Source organism: Lactuca virosa, chromosome 6, assembly GCF_052849685.1.
Source record: "Lactuca virosa cultivar CGN04683 chromosome 6, Lactuca_virosa_CGN04683_v6, whole genome shotgun sequence".
NCBI classification, from domain to species: Eukaryota; Viridiplantae; Streptophyta; class Magnoliopsida; order Asterales; family Asteraceae; genus Lactuca; species Lactuca virosa.
Window position 1 is genome coordinate 205,758,815 of NC_136431.1, and position 17,663 is coordinate 205,776,477.

General features: G+C 30.7%; 2 protein-coding genes across 2 annotated transcripts; both read right to left on the reverse strand.

The window, feature by feature from the left end:
- Positions 1-2,709, reverse strand: LOC145120756 (tobamovirus multiplication protein 2A-like). The gene is made up of 7 exons (XM_079056553.1): positions 2,577-2,709; positions 1,565-1,845; positions 1,196-1,295; positions 874-954; positions 691-795; positions 396-605; positions 1-271 (listed from the first exon to the last, which is right to left on the reverse strand). The coding sequence occupies exons 2-7, from the start codon at positions 1,789-1,791 to the stop codon at positions 164-166; spliced, it is 831 nt and encodes a 276-aa protein (XP_078912679.1). The 5' UTR covers positions 1,792-1,845; positions 2,577-2,709; the 3' UTR covers positions 1-163.
- Positions 2,710-12,887: 10,178 nt separating this feature from the next.
- LOC145119207 (putative methyltransferase PMT14) lies at positions 12,888-17,663 on the reverse strand. The gene is made up of 7 exons (XM_079054822.1): positions 17,334-17,663; positions 15,722-16,382; positions 15,394-15,604; positions 15,016-15,298; positions 14,077-14,463; positions 13,905-13,982; positions 12,888-13,297 (listed from the first exon to the last, which is right to left on the reverse strand). Exons 2-7 carry the CDS (start codon positions 16,358-16,360, stop codon positions 13,063-13,065), a joined length of 1,833 nt encoding a protein of 610 aa, XP_078910948.1. The 5' UTR covers positions 16,361-16,382; positions 17,334-17,663; the 3' UTR covers positions 12,888-13,062.

The following is a 17,663-nucleotide window of genomic DNA, read 5'->3' on the forward strand; positions in this document are numbered from 1 at the left end:
TACACAAGATAATATGTTAACTTAGGATAAAAAAGCAAAATTACAAGAGTTAAATAAATAAAGTAAAGCAAAGCAAACTCCTGAAACTGAGTTTTATACACACTCAACAAAAACATAATCAAACATAAATAAAACAAAAAATAGGTTTCAAAAACACACATTCTCACATGATGGTGCATCGGCTTTTTTCCTCAGTTGGCTGGACGTTGACCTGTTGATACCTGTTTGACTCATTTGGGTTGTATGTGAACTCCGATGTATCAAGCCCATACTGTTCACACACACACACACACACACACACAAAACCAAAAATAAAATTAGCTATAAATAAAACTTAAAACTAAACGAAATAAAAAAGAAAAAAAATACTAATGTTTTAGAATTTAGACACGCACCTTTTCCCTCATTCGTGCACTCCATGCGTCATTTCTACTAGGGCGGCTGTCTAGGGTTCCTGGGACAGGGGCACCGGCGGCAGGTGGTGGTTGTCTACCAATCAACGGCTGTCGTTGCTGCCTGGGGCCCGCTATGTATTCATCATCACTATCATAATCTTCTGGACTATTTGCAGCCCTTACCATAAGAGCTAACAAGAACACAAGAACCTAAAAAATCCAATTGTAATCATTATATAAATAGTAATAATAATAAGGGCATTATGGTAATTTTCATGATATTAGTGCCTTTTACCTGCAATACAACAGCTCCAAGAGCAACCCATCTGCATATGTTCCAATTCTTCTCAATAAATCCATACATCATGTTAAAATCTCCCGTTTTGTCATCCGGAATTTTCTAAAAACAAATTTACATTTAAATAATCAGATAAATTTTTAATACAAAATATTCAAAAAAATATTAAAGCAAACTCACGGATCTCCAGCTTTTGTCAAAGAAGATAAAAGCAGCACATCCCACTTCCACCATAATCAACAAGATCACAAGAACAGAGTACTAAATTCGATTAAGGAAAACAAATAATGACCGATATACCCTTATACATGTCTTATACTAACTCCAAAATTATAGTGATCAGACTTTTTATTCTTTATCCATTAAGACAAGTTGTTATAGATTTTCAACCTTTATGGTTTTTATCTCTTTTTTATCCATGTGGGACGAGGGGTATTAAAGTAAATTGCATGTGTAATTATCTTAAAAAATATGGATTTAATGAAGCTGTAAAGTAGGATACACAAGTTAGGCAACATCCACTTCGAGTTGCTGCTCCAATGCAACCAAAACAAGATATGACAAACAAAATTGCACCAACACCAACAAATAGATAAATAAACCTGCATAAAAAAAATGTTAATTACTTTAATAAAAATGTTTCATTAGTTAAAGTAACCATTTTGACATGATATAACAAACTTAATTGGTGTAACCTGATATAACACTTCAAAATGGTTAATTTGAAAAAATATCTGAAACTATAATGATTTGATTGGAAAAGAAATAAAGTCTGTAGTTTTTTCTGTAAAGTTGTACTTTTTGTAGTAAGTGAAAAAGAAACATCACATTAAGTCCATTAAGTAAAAAAGAAACAAGAAAAAACATATACCAAAGAGTAGGCAAGTTATCAAAGATGTTGTTGGAAGACAATGTTATAGCCATTAACATAGGGCGACCAAGTTGTATTAATTCATCATGTTGTGGGCCCCAGTCATCTTTCGAACTTTTGTACATAATAAACATGTAAACACCATATCCCACCATTGCAAGACCAAGAAGTGTCAACAAGAAGTTTAGGAGCTTCAATAAACATTCCAAACACCCCTTACAACCCATATTTTGTATTGATTATCCTCAAGTTGATAAAACCACAATCGTATGACTTCAATCCTACATTATAATAGCCAAAAGGGAATTGAATATAAGATTAGTTGTAGTAAGGGTAAACACAAAACAAGAAAAAAGGTGAGGAAATACAAGTAGATATAAGAAACCTTAATTGATTGAACATAAAAATGTTTGTTTAATGACCTAAGTAGCATAGAAATGTTAGTTTAGTCATCAAAATTAACAAAATAAGATAACTAGTTTCAATTAGGGCTTCTTAATTTTCTTTTAACAACCACTTCCATCATAAGGATATTCAAAATCAAGGTGGTGTTTACTTCTTTGCTTTTCTGGTAAGCATAGAGATTTGATCACTCATAAAAGTCATACCTTTAACTCAAAAGAATCAATTTTGATCACCTTTCATAGTATATATATATATCCGGTTAGCTACAAGATTCTTCTGTCAATTTTTCTCAAAATTATGCAGCTTAAGAACAACAATATGACCTAAAACCTAAATTTTCCGCAGGCTAAGACATGAATTTTCCGTGAAACCAAACAAGGTCTCGTGAATTTTGCAAACATAATTCGACGCATTCACAATCCGGGGTCTGTAGATCATCGCAGGAAAACCCAATTGATCCATGACACCAACATTGGATTCATGATTCAAGGAAATTCAACCCGATCTTAAAAAGTAAAAGAAACAAGAATTGCAATAACCCAGTTGAGAATTTTGATCGAGAAGAAGAAATGAACCTAAATTGCGGATGATCGGATGAAGTACTTACACATATAGGCAGCAAAAATGGCTGAATTTTCAGATTTCGAACTGGAAGACGAGAGGAAAAGGGTGTGGGAATAAACTGAAACCAGATGTCAAAAATCAAAAATTGGTTTTTTTAAGAAGATCTTTATCCCAAAAATGTTATTCAATTGCTGGCCCTAATTGTTTTTCTTTGTGGACCAGGGGAATGAGACACCACAAACCGGCGACCACCAATAAAAAACTTTACAACCAAAAGTAAATTATTTAATTAATCAATAACCTAGATTTCATGATTAGATTAACGGGTAATACACATAAAAGTAAGGGTGAGCATGGTGCGGTTTGGTGCGGTTTTAGGGCCAAACCGAACCGCAAACCGCAATGTGCGGTTTTTGAATTCTAGAAACCGTCGGGTGCGGTTTTTCAATGGTTTGGTTTTGCAGTTTTTGAGTGCGGTTTCGGTTTGTACCGGTTTGGTGTCGGTTTTAAACCAAGCCAAACATATGGTACGGTTTTTTAATTTCACCGGTACGATATTTTTAACCGTGAAGTTCATGTGAAGATTTATAATTGTATGTCATGGTGTCATTTCGTTTCTTCACATTTAGAAGCTGTAATTTTGAGTTTTTTATGTTGTTTAGTTGATCACTTCATTTGTAACCCATATTCTCAAGCTCATATTTTTATTCAATTTGCGCTTAGAAGTTACAACCTTGCAAGTTGTAGCCCACATAGTGTTTACACTTTACACATAATCATTAAGTCACAAACACAAAGTGACAAACTCACATATTAAACCTAATACTTAATTACTAATTACCGTCAAATTCAATATATAATATATGTATAAATTAGAATTTATTAGTTTTTTAAATAATATGTATAATTGTATAATATAAATTAGTGATTTATTTTATTGTTAATAAGCTTGCGGTGCGGTTCGGTTTTGGTGATTCGGTTTCTAGATAAAAACCGCACCGCACCAATAAATTCGGTTTTTCAAAAAAAAAAAAAATTCGCACCATCGGTTTTTGCGTCGGTTTTGGTTTTTCGGTTGCGGTTTATTACGGTTTTTGCGGTTTTTATTTTATCGGTTCGGTTTTTGCTCACCCCTACATAAAAGAGTTCATTCTACCACATGAAGTTATTGAAAAAGTCATTAATTAAAATAATTTAGCAAAGGGTTTATGTCATAATATGTAATAAATTATATAAAATATTTTTAAAATATCATTAAACTAAATAAATGTTGTTAAAAGATAACGAACTTTTATTATTGTTTTTAAAAGACTAAAGTAACTGAGATTTATATGTTTTACAATTGTCTTTTAAAAACAAAAGCAAATTTTCGTTACATTCTGACAACATTTATAGTTCAATAATATTTTCATCGTCCTTGGTTTATTATCTTTTTTCCTTTCAACAACTTAAGGTTGTCAAATAACCGTTTTTAAGATGTAACCATCTAATGAAATTCAACATATCTTTAATTTGAACAAATAGATTAGTATTTCATTAGTAGCATATAGAGAAATTAAGTATCTATTTAATTTGAGTCAATGCATGAAAGGATAAATATATGACTATATCCATGTTTGTGTGTGTGTGGGGGGGGGGGGGTGGGGGGGGGGGGGGTTGTTTGTGTGAAGCGATGGGTAGTGGGTTTAGATCCAACATGAGACTGTTTTTTTAGAACGACAATGCACACCTCTAATATACTCATAAACTACTCTTTAAATCTACCTATATCACATACAGAATTTAAACCCTCGTCATCATGGAATGATGACATCTACCATATTGTAGGTTCCAATATGAGATTGTTAACCTCTGCTTGTATAGATTAATGGAGTATGGAAGGTTTTGGCAACTTCCTAACATTTTCAGTGAGAATATATTGATGTCATGTAACGTTCCAAAAATACCAACTAAAATTTTCATTTTTAAACCATCAAATCCATACAAACGTTTGTTCTAAAACCAATCAGAGTAAAATGCATCTCTCAAACATCATAGTAAAACAATAATAATCAGTTTGGAAAAGCCATCAGGGGATGCTATGCGGTTAAGTCGGGGCCCTTTCCTTTGGAACTGGATGTACCTGAAAACATTTTAAACATAAACCGTAAGCATAAAGCTTAGTGAGTCCCACAAAATACCACATATCATACATAAGATAGTGCATGTTATGGGCCAAGTCATAGCCTTACAACCACTTCTTGCCATGGGCCAAGTCATAGTCTTACAACCACTTCTTGCCATGGGCCAAATCATGGTCTTTCCTTGCAATTTCGAGGGCCAGATCCGGGTCTTAGATACAAGTCTCAGGGGTCACCACCTGGTCTTTCATGCAAGTATCACAAAAACAACTAGCATCATATATCGTATAGTGATAAGACTTACTTTGCTGACGTAGTCAACAACTAACACCTCTCACAGCCAACGAACGACTGCTATACACCTCTTAATAAACCACACAAAGTAAACTCTTAGTCTACATTCTAAAATTAAAAATTTGGCCAAAAGTCAACCTATGTCAAAAGTCAACAGTCAATGTCAATAGTCAACATCACTATCAGCTGATACTCACGTCGTGACCAGCCCATGGTCACGTCGTGGCTAACAAACTCGGCCCATGGTGATTATCAGTTAGCCTCATCGGTGTTTCAAAGCAACAACTGTTGGTGTAAAATGTTGTTTAAAGTCTTATATGGTGTAATGAGACAATAACCTAAGTAAGTAATTGAGTTGTAACATGTCAAAATATAAAGGAGTAGGATAAGAAATATGTGTGTTTGTTGTTCTAAAAAGATTACTTAGTTGTAGTAGTTTGTTATGAAACGGAAAACTAATTTACTCATAACTATCACCATCTAAGTCTTAAGTTAGACTTGAACTCATGATCTTTCAAATGAGAGTCACTCATTACTGCTAGACCAAAAACTCTTTGGTAAGTTGAAGAGTTGTGATAATTTTAAAATAAGATAAATGATAGGATATCTCTATTATAATTTAAAAGTATCATCTATATGAAATAAGCTCTTTGAGACTTGAGAATACATTTAAGATACTCTTTAACAAAGGGAAACTCAAATTATTACAAATCAAAATTAATATTACAAATATATCGTATCTATCAACAACTTCATTTGGTATTCTTTTTATTGGAAAAAATATCTACAAATACAATTGGACAAAAGGGGTTCGCCAAGTGAAGACATATTAGTATATTACATAAGCTCTCCATCAAGTCAACAACCACTCCCATAAAACCCATCCTGTCAAAGATGGGATAACATTATACAAAGTTTAATGTACAATGAAGATATTTTTTTTAAACAACATATGATTTCAAAGTTGAAATTTGTTGGATTCAAAAAAATACTTCATTTTAAATGTGTTTATTCTGAATCATCATCATTAGAACATTTTGATGATTATAACTAAAATTTTAACTAATATCTAAGAGACATAAATATGTAACATTTTATCTCATTAAAAAGTGGAATAATGTGGGTTGATCAAGTCTTTTATAATTCTATTTTGAGTATAAATGTGAATTTAGAAAATCAATATAAGTTTTCTTGAAATATCTTTGGGTAAAATAACTTGGTGAAAGAAGAAAAAAAAACAAGTTATTGAATAAATTTCCTTGAAACGTAGTTTTGTTCACCAAAGTTGTAAAATTACTTAGTTTTTTTTTTCCATAGTGAATATATTTTATACATTTATTCTATTAACAACTAATAAAAATGGTTGTTTTTTTAAATAAAATGTAAAAATCTATATAAAACTTTAATCTATAAATCTTATTTTTTTAATTTTATAAGATATAAATAAGAAAAAGTCAGAAGCATTTTTGTAATGAAATATCATTTATTATATATTAATTAAGATGTATTTATTTTAATTTGTTGCCTTTTAGAAAAAAAAATTGTGTATATATAATATTTATTTATTTTAATTTAATCTCAAATATGTATATTTATATAAAAGAATAAGTAAATTTAAATCAGAATATATATATGTTTTAATTTTTTTTCAATGACATACAAATATAAATAGTTATATATTATTAAGTTATTTAAGCTTCATATACTATGAAGTATACTGATTTGTATAAAAAAATGATACAAATTGAAATTGTAGAAATAGACTTTATGGTTTGTTGAGTTGAGGCAAAAAAAAAAGTGAAAAAGTCTTTTATTTTATTTTGGATGCTTAAAGCATATAATGAGTTTATAGTATAAACTTGTCTCGAACTCTTTTTGTTTTTTAGAGCCGTATTTATGGCGTTTAACTGTTTAATATTTACGTATTTGAATATCAAATTTCAATTATCCAGAAGGATCTTATGTAAAATACATATCAACAAATCCATTCATACGCCTCTTAACTTAAAAAAATAGACCCGAGAAGACATTATTATATTTGAATAGATACATCTTGTACATTTAAATATTTAATACTTTATAATAACATATAAAAATTAAAAAGTAAAATTTGAATTTCCAAATTACTTCACACCCTACTCAAAGGGATTCTTGATATTTTGGCCTTTTCCTTTTGGCACACCTTGATACACCATAATGATAATGGCATCATGGGCTGGTCTTGCTTTATTCATTTTCGTAACAAATAGATTTGACAAAGTTAATTCATTTAACATAGAATGATTTTGAGTTGTATTATTTTTAAATTTTTAAAGGTTCATAAATGGAAAATCATGACAAGAATAAATGTATCATCAACTATGTACTCGGTTGCTTACATTTAGAGATGAACAAAAGAGTATAAAGCTAAAACCGGTTCTCGACTGATATGAAATTTGTTAGAACTACAACATGAATTAAGATGGCCTTGATGTAGTTTTTCAATTAAAAGATTATTAAAAGAATTGTAATCATAATTTGATGGAATTTTAACTACTCGGTAAATTCTAGACAAAAATATAAGGAATTTTATAACATTTTTCAAAAACCTCTAAACATAGTCATATTTTAGAGTTCTTTAAAATCACTTTTAAAATATTTGAGTAGAGCTTGTACAAACCAACACAAATTTTCTCCATCCACACGACAAATTGCTAAAGCAACATTACAACCGTATTTCCAAACAATGTGATAAATGCTATATTCCTTCAACAAAACCAGTCCTTTAAATGATGTTATCTTGCCAATTATATACCAACATTTTCTTCTAAAGTTTTAACCTTTCCACTTTCATTTATATAAGGCTCTTGCAATTAATTACTAACAATAAATATCTTAACTAAGGTGGTGTTTGTTTTTTGTCCGCGGATCTTCGTGGCCTCTTCTGTCTGCGCGTCGCAGACCACGCGCAGACATTAGCCTTCGCAGACTGTTTGTTTTTTTTGAAGACTGCAGACCTAAAAATGTTTGCGCGCCCTCTTCTTGGCGCAGATGTGGACCAGAGTCTTCTAACATCTTCTAGCCTAAAAAAACACATATACTTTTTTTTTTAGTTTTTTTGAATTTATATTTATTCCAACTTTATTAGTGATAAACAATTTGAAAAACAAAATTCAATACTTAAAAACAAGTTTGACGACACAAACATGATATTTTTCACAAATTTATAAATAAAAGTTTATTACAATAATGGTCCTTTAAATTGTTTATATAGATATGAAAAAAAATAATGTATTCTTATATTTTTTTGTGCCAAATTTTATACAACATTATTTAATAAACCATCGTTAATTTCTTAGAAAAAATATTTATGACACGTTTTTAATTGATTTAATTGAAAAAATCGAAGTTTATTTCCATTCATTTATATATCAAATTCTTTGATTCCTAATTACAATATTTAGACATAACTTTGCGACCAAAATTGTTGGTTTTTATCAAATATATACGTTAATTTGTATCATTTTTATTTTCACTTTTATACAATAATACTTAAAAGTTGATTTAGATTTATTAATTATTTGTAACAAAGTCATAAATATATTAAAAAATCACTTTGTAGTTTAAAAAAAATCAGTTTACTTAGATTTTAGTTTATGTTAGTAGCCTGCAGATGTTAAAAAAAACAAACAGTCTTCTTTTTTCAGACTGCAGACGTTTGGTCCACCTCTTCTGTTGCAGAGGTCTACAGATGTGGTCTGCAGACTGTAGACATTTTACCTCAGAAAAAACAAACAGCACCCAACTCTTGTTATCTTACAAATTTACTATTGGTTACCAACGACCAACAACAAATATATGCCCAAGCCTCCAAAGACCGTTTAAGCATATATATATATATATATATATATATATATATATATATATATATATATATATATATATATATATATATATATGTCAAACTATTTGAAAACTTTGAATTTATAAGAAAATAAAAAAAAATAATGATTTATTACAATGAAAATGTTTTTTTATCTTTTAAATTTAAACAACTAATTTAAATAAAGAAAAGAAACTAACGAGCTTTAATTTTAGGAATTTTGAAATTAAAATGTAAGTTTATTAATGAAATTAATATCTATTTATTAGTACATTTATTGCAATTATTACATTAAAATAACATGTGGAATTTAATAAAATAGAAAAAACTCATAAAATGATATGGGGAAAAAATCAATTCAAAATAACCATAAAATGACATTTGACAAATTGAATGGGAATGTTATAAGTGACAAAAAAAATCTTCATTTATTAAAGAGGATATATATATATATATATATATATATATATATATATATATATATATATATATATATAAACAGAATCATGTGAGGACTGAAGACCTCTTTTTAATGAATTATCCATAATTCATTTTTTATTATCCATGATTCAATTTTAATGATCGATTTTTTTTTCTCTCCAAAATAGTATTATGCTCGATTTTATGATTTTTATTTTTTTTCAATTTTTTAAGATGTCCTCACCGGAAAAAGAGTCCTTACCGGAATCGGACCATATATATATATATATATATATATATATATATATATATATATATATATATATATATATATATATATATATATATATATATAAACAGGATCATGTGAAGACTCTTTTTTCGGTGAAGACTCGTGAGGACACCTTAAAAAAATTTAAAAAATTCAAATTATAAAATCGAGCATAGTAGTATATTGTAGGGGTATTCACGGTGCGGTTTGGTGCGGTTTAGAATTGAAACCGCAAACCGCACCGCACATGCGGTTTGAGTTTTTTGGAAACCGCAAACCGCACTGCGAAAACTCTAAACCGCATTATGCGGTGCGGTTTCATTCGGGCGGTTTGTGCGTTTTATATGGTTTGATTAGTTGTTCCAATTTATAACTTTTGTTGTTAATCATTCCATTTAAACACTTTCAAAATTTATTAATTATATTGCATACCCTTTAAAAAGCATAGATATTGTGAACAAAAAACCATGGAATGGTTTGCTAAGTTGTCGTGACTTATGAAATTTGATGTTATATTACCATATTTAACCATCATGATATATAAAAAAGTTATTCGACAATATGAAGTATTTGGTAGTTGGAAACTTTGATATATATATATATATATATATATATATATATATATATATATATATACTAGGTTATAACCCGTATAAAACCACGGTCGGTATATTTAAAAATTTTATATATATAAAAAAATAATAAATATAAAAAAACCAATATATTGTCGATTGTAAGTAATTATGAATTAATTTGTTAAGCAAAATAAACATGATAATGTTATTAGGATATAATTTTGTATTTTCAAATTTTGAATTGAATTTGATTTGCTACAAAAAAAATAATAATAAGAATCATAGAAAAATGACACGTGTCAAAGAGACATTCTAAAAAGCTGACACGTGTAATTTTCAGGTTTCATTTATTAGAAGAGTTAGATTAGATATATATATATATATATATATATATATATATATATATAACTATTATTAATACGATGCGGTGTTGTTCGAACCACGGTTTGGTAACTATAAACCGCAAACCGCACCGCATAGTGCGGTTTGACAAAATTACGAACCGCAAACCGCACCGTGAAATTCTAAACCGCATTATGCGGTGCGGTTTGGTGTGGTGTGGGCGGTTTATGTGGTTTTTTGCACACCCCTACTATATTGTAGAGAAAAAACCATGAACTCTTTAAATTCAACAAGAAAAATAAGATAATAGCATTTAAACACTTTAACTTTTAACATCATAATAGTATAACATTAACAACTAACAATCCACATGCATACAATCCTATTTTCTGGTATAAGTCTTTTTCTTGCAAGGGGAATGATGGTGGGTTAAGGCTTAACCAAGACTTGGCTTGTCTTACTAATTTTATTAATTTGGAATCATGTGACTATCACATATGAAACCATGAAATAGGTTTGTAAAGTTTATCCCCTCGATTACGACATTTCTAAAATGTTAAACACAAAACAAACATCTCTCACTGCATGACACATTGTGCTCAACTCTTTAGTTCAACTTTTAGGTGCTCGGAGCTCCACTCAAGTCATAATGCAACATACATGGATGCAATGGTTATGATGAACTCTCTAATACACCAATTAACTCTTACTCTTTTAAGACTTTTCAAAATAAACACTGACATGTGTACTCTTTATAACACTTCAAGAAAAAATATACTCTTACTCTTTGGGAACTATTTAAATATCGTTATGACCCTTTTGAAATGTGTTTCGTGAATATTGATATATCATACTATATATGAATATTGCATAAACGAACGCATTCAATAAAGGCATACTTCATAAATATAAGTTTATGGACATGTGTTCATGATAGTAACTCACATTAGCACTTTTAAACACATGTCTTCACTCCAAGTGTAGTATGAACACTTAATAACCATCAACAATTAAGTCAATTATCAATGAATTAATCCTTAAAAATCCTCATAAACACGATTTCTAGCCCTAACTATCATAATTCAACCATACCAAAGCTTATAAAAAGTGGTGAGGAATTTATGGAAGAAGTTTGATCTTAATCAGAAAAAGTTAAAAAAATTTAGTTATATCTAAGAGGTTACTCTTGAGCGAGTCGACCCATGCCTTGGCATATACTCAACCGAGTCCCTACTACACAACTCAATTTTGAGCAAAACGACTTAAGTGATGTCCAAACTTATTCCAAACACTTTAAAACTACACTTTATGATTTTGATCATACTCCATCTTATAACCATCAAAACACATTAATTACACCTTGATCTATGAATCTAATTTGATGATTCAATGTTCTAAACTCTCAAAAAACTTGATTATGAACAATAAGCATCACTCGAACCTCAAAATGAGTTTTTATCATCCACCTCTCATTAAATCATCAATGGTAGTGAATTCAAATAAGAAGTTAATTAAGTTAGATTTATGGCCTCTTTCGAACAAAAAAAAAGTTAGATTTATGGCATATCAATTGTTTTGAAACGGGAAATTGTCAGAAAAGTCCCAATATTTTCGGAAAATTTTCACTTTAGTCCAAAAAACAATTTAAACAGAAAAGTCCCGATTATTTGATTTTACATGATAACATATCATTTCCTGTTAAAAGAAAAAAGATGATTTTTTTATTAATTTGAGCCAAAATGAAATAATCGGGACTTTTATGTTCAAAAAAGAAATTTTGGGACTAAAGTGAAACTTTTCCGAAAATATTGGGACTTTTCTGATAATTTCCCGTTTTGAACCTATTGAATTAAGAATTCATATCATAAATTCAACTCAAACCTCCTTTGAAGCTCTCAAGCACAATGACAACTTCAATTAGATCCTAATATGTCAAACTTTAGTTATGATGGATTCTCTAACCGTGAATGAGTTAGAAAACTTAAACGAAGGTTACATTCATCAGTTTCATAAAATACATCTCCATTTAGAATTCATCAATGTTAATGTTTCAAAGCTTCAAAACACATCCAAACTCCAAATCAAAGCAAAACAAAGGAGGTTTGAGTGCAAATTGAAGAATAGGTACCTTCTAAACTCCTATGTGAAGTCCTTAGCTTCAATTTCCCAACTAATCTTCAAGCTTCGCTTCTAGATGTGAAAGATAATATTAACAATGATACCCTTTTAGATTATTTCCAAAATATGAAAACCCCGTTTGAACAATTGTAAGACATTAAATGATATTTTTTTTTTAATTATGTTTTTTGATATTTGGTATTAAAACTTGCATTACATAGTATTATGACAACCTGGCCTAATAACCAAAAAATTTCAACATATTTACGTTGTCACCTCAATTACCATGCACACCCATTGTATGCCGTATCAAAAACCTATCAACCATGCAATACTTTTAAGCTAAATAACCTAAAAATAACAACATTAAAAGGTTTTTACGAATAGTTAAAAACAATCTACATCAACACACCCACATCGAAATGCATATAACCAACGCAAATCTTGATTTTCCTCTTATGGAAAAAATCCGTTTGGGTCGTGGGATAATACAAAATACTACTTTTTTTTACTAAACGTTTTGTTAATCACTCACTTGATGTATCATTCCCTTTGTTTCCAACCCAATATTGTTTATACGCGACAAATATCTTTTTTGGAACAAAAGGCCCCTCTTCATGATCGAGCAATTTAACATCCCATCTCATGCCAGCTGTAATTTTCATGACTTTGGTCAACACATCTACTTCATCTCGAAGGATCACTAACCCTTCGGGCCTCAAAATTCGATCCATTTCTAGGAGGATGTCTTCTAGATCACATCTGTTTAGGCAATTCAACAATTTAATCTCCATTTTTTGTTATAGCATTGCAATTTCAAAACTCTATTGCTACCTTTAAAATTATAACAAATAATTTCATAGTACAACGTTTTACTGTAAAGTAGAGAAAAGTGACCATCTTCCCATATTATCATTAAAAAAAACATTAACTTTTATGATGATAAACTTTTTTCCAACTTTTGACTATATAAAGTCACATTTTTAAAATTTGTGGTCACTCATCTTAAAGTTTTGTCTTTATATAATCCCTTACGTCTTAAAAACTGGTCCCTATAAAAAAGATGTCATATTTAAAGTTTAGTACATCATGAAATCCTCAAACTTCTAAAAAGACAAAAAAGAAAAAAAAAATCATGTTTTTACAATGTGTAGTAAGACAAATATTTTGTCATGCTTTAAAGATGTTTGCTACAAAGAAATCGACACATCTTGTTACAAAACAATTGCTCTTGAAATTATTTTCTTGAATATAGTATTATTTTAAAAAAAAAATCACCATTACAATGTCGCAAAGGTATTAATTTTTTTTTATCATAAAACCATTTGTGTTTTAAAAGATATGTATTCATAAATATGAAGAGACTTACTTGTTCTCATACAAGCTGAATAGACCATTTCCATGAATAAGATCATATGTTCTTGGGTAAGTTGAGAAGCCTTCACACCTGAAAGACAACATTTGGACAATAAATTTTGCAATAATAATTAATAACAACCTTTGTTTATTATATCCAATTTTATAAAAATTATGGAACTCACCAGTCATGATATATACCAATAAGACCTCGCTCAAAAACAAGAGCCAATGTGTTTGGAGCAATAGTAGGCACAACATTCATCACCCATAATTTATTAGACTCAATTGCTGCAGCAAAACCTCCATAACCAGCATTCATATCCATTATATTTCTATATCTTGAAGTGCCAATTAACCGATTTGCCCTTTTGTAAGTAGCAACATATGTCTTCCAAATTTTACTGTCTTCTTGATAAGATTCAATAGAAACTTCTGGAACTAGTCCCTTGGATATGACAGGTGGCACTGCCTGTAGCCTTGCTGGAAACTTTTTCAACTCCCCTCCTGCCACTTCATTCACAGTCTTTACTTTCGGGTATGGAGTTACACATGTTTCCATTTTCTTGTACCTATCATAAATAAAGCAATCATTTTTTTTTTATCACAAAATATATTAATATATTAAGTTTTAATAAAACTATAAAATTATATGCATATACAATGTATGGACATGATATGACAAGTTGTCCTTATGTTTAGGCCTCATAATCGATTTAGTCCTTATCTTCTTTTTTTAGTCAATTAAGTCCCAAAAACCGGAAATGATATTCAGTTTGACCATTTTATCCGGTTAACAGGTCATCCAACTTTCTAAAATTACACTTTTGGCCCAGATTTTAAATTTTATTACAAATTTGGCCCAAAATATACACTTTTGGCCTAGATTTTAAAATTTTGTTACAAATTCATCCTAAATTTAGTTTTTTACATCTTTTTTTTTGAAAATTTTGTTTCAAATATGTTTTTTTTGCTTTATAAAATCATATTTATACAAAAAAACAAGTTATACTGGCATGACATGACATTATAGAACATGTTGTGATGACAAGACTGACATGACAGAACAGGTTATACTGTGTTTGGTGGGACCAGGACTTGTTGTCAAGGAGAGAAGGACTCACCAGACATTATCGGTATCAGTTGATTTACAGAAATTTGCAGGATTGATTTTGCAAGATTTGGGATTAACTTTCTTTCTCCAAATAGCAATATCTCCTTTCTCATATTTCTTCTCCCAACAAAGAGATTCAGCAAGTTTTTCAATCTTTCTTTGTTCAGCTCTCAAATCCTCCTTTGACCTTTTCCATGTCTGATAGTATGTCTTCCAGTTAATTGGAGGACCAGATAAAATCCAAAATCCACCAGGCCTAAGAACTCGATCAACCTCCATTAGATACTTCCCATCTGCACATAATTTTCAATGTTTCCTATTACACCATTGTACTTTACAAAATCTACCAATTTGGAGAAAATATAGTTTTAAATTAGTAGTGACTCACCATTCTCACCCCATGGTATGAGACATCGTGAGCATTGAGCCATATCAAAAGCTCTTGATGGAAAAGGAAGTTTTATTGATCCAAGAACACCAATAATAGCAGGGACACCTCGCTCTAAAGCAAACTGAACTTGTGCTTCATGATTGTCCCTTGGTGCAAATGACATGGCTAAAACATTTCTCTTCATCAGATATGCACCCCAGCTTGCAACCTATGCCAATATGTTAAATCAATCCCATCAGAATGGTATTGTATACTTTGAAAATTGTTTTGTATTAGGATATGACAATGTTGTAATACAAAGGAAGAGGTTGATAAGAAAACCTACCCCACAACCAGTATCAAGAGCAGTTCTAACAGATCCATCAGCAATTGGAATCACTGATGCAAGTTCATCAATATATGCATCTGCTCCTTGAGGAAACATTGTTCCACCACCTGGAAACTTAAAGACATTGCCTTGATACTCAACCCAATGTTGATTCGCCTTCTCAACAGTTAAATGTTTGAAAGGGACATTTGCATAATGGACATAATCACGACCTTTTGGCCATGGAAATGGAGTTGAATACCCTTTTGGAGCTGGAATAAGACATTTCAACTTTTCTTCTTGAGGGGGGCAATGTCTTTCTCTGTATACCATGTTTTCTCTTGGGAACCTCATGGCTCTGTCTTGTTCATGGCAGGGGGTGTAATCGGTGTATTTGACATCACATGGTTTGAAGGTTTTGGATTTTGGTTTGGAAGAATCAGGAATGGGAATATTGTGATGAGGGTGGAAATCAAGGGTGGAAAAGTCTTCCTCACATTCTGTTTTCTTGGTTATGTCCATTGCTATACTATCTCCCTTTCCAAAACCACTTTTCTGCCATGTTCCTAGTAAGTAGAAGAAACAACAGAGCCCAAATACAATGATTATAGATAATGGACTTCTTCTTCTATTTGCTGGATTGTTCTTAGACCCCATATTGTGCTTCAGAACCTTGGGCCTGAAAGTTATAACTTACTTCAAACGGGTTTTTTCAGCCATAAAATAATCAATAGTCAAAAGACACAAATGGAAACATGATTTAATGAAACATAGGAGATCAAGATAAGTTTCTAACAAGACAAGTAATTGCATATTTGGTAATGGAAACAGTAATGATTTAGACTTTGGGATGCAAGAAATTGGAAATCTTAATAATACTCTCGCTATAGGAATCTTGCTGTTGGTTGAATATTGGTTAAATATCCAAGATCCCTTTTGATCATAACAAAATTGAGAAAGCTTGAGGATCAAAATCAACTGAATTTTTGGTTTGTAACGATTAGTAATGTGGATTGACTGGATTCTACTCTTACCTAAAACAAAGCATTTCATTCGATTTGGTAAAACCTAAAGTGCATTTAATTGGGAGCAGAAGGCGTAAAATTTTGGCTTATTAAATTTCTCACGCACTTCGCTGTACTGCGTGCTAGACAAAATCAGAGATCCAGGCGATAACCTAGGGGGAAAAGCTATCGGTTTAGTAGATCAAGATGAGGGAAATAAGTCGGTTTGGATTTCCAGAAAAAAGCATCTTAAGTGTAGAGAACTTATCCCAAACTAGTAAAAACGACTAACTAATTCAGATCAGGACAAGCATGCAGATCAAGCTATAGCACCAGTTAACCAGTTCCTAATTAAAATTTTATATCACAAACCGACATTGCTGCTCTAATACAAATCATTAAACAAAAAAAGGCATATAACGACAAGAACATCAATTCATCAATCATTTTCACGAAATCTAAAAGAAGTTCGAGCAGGTTATAACGAAGAATCATAATATAATAAATGCAACGAGTTCACATAGTAAATCAACAAAGTGCAAATCAAAATACAAACAGAAGACATCAGAAGTAGTAGAATTGAAATTGAACGAGTACGATTGATTCCGCAGCAAAGCAAAAAGTACCTGATTGATTAAAACGCAGATCTACTCTCTTCTCTAACTTTCCCCCGCTAACTTTGGCATTCAGAAAAGATAGTTTCAGACTTTCAGAGAGAAGGAGTGGAGCAATTGTAGCTTTAGTAGGAGTGTGAAAGAATTGCCTTATATTGTTTATATAATTGATAGATTCATTATATAATATTTTGAGGAAGAAAGTGGCGGAGTTGACGATCGCCGACGACGGCGGTCGGTGACGGTGGAGATCTGGTGGACAGGCTGGACAAATATTCAACTTTATATAGTTTATATATAGACGACGTTTTTATCGCGGCCGTTGTAACTATTTTATCCAAA

Excerpts from the sequence above, each read along its gene's own strand:
- LOC145119207 (XM_079054822.1), bottom strand. The coding sequence starts at position 16,360 with ATGGGGTCTAAGAACAATCCAGCAAATAGAAGAAGAAGTCCATTATCT. Across the intron at positions 14,464-15,015 it reads ACTGATACCGATAATGTCTG|GTACAAGAAAATGGAAACAT; the intron begins GTGAGTCCTTCT and ends TATTTATGATAG. Across the intron at positions 13,298-13,904 it reads TTCAGCTTGTATGAGAACAA|ATGTGATCTAGAAGACATCC; the intron begins GTAAGTCTCTTC and ends TTGCCTAAACAG.
- LOC145120756 (XM_079056553.1), bottom strand. The coding sequence starts at position 1,791 with ATGGGTTGTAAGGGGTGTTTGGAATGTTTATTGAAGCTCCTAAACTTC. Across the intron at positions 606-690 it reads TTGGAGCTGTTGTATTGCAG|GTTCTTGTGTTCTTGTTAGC; the intron begins GTAAAAGGCACT and ends TGGATTTTTTAG. Across the intron at positions 272-395 it reads GTGCACGAATGAGGGAAAAG|TATGGGCTTGATACATCGGA; the intron begins GTGCGTGTCTAA and ends GTGTGTGAACAG.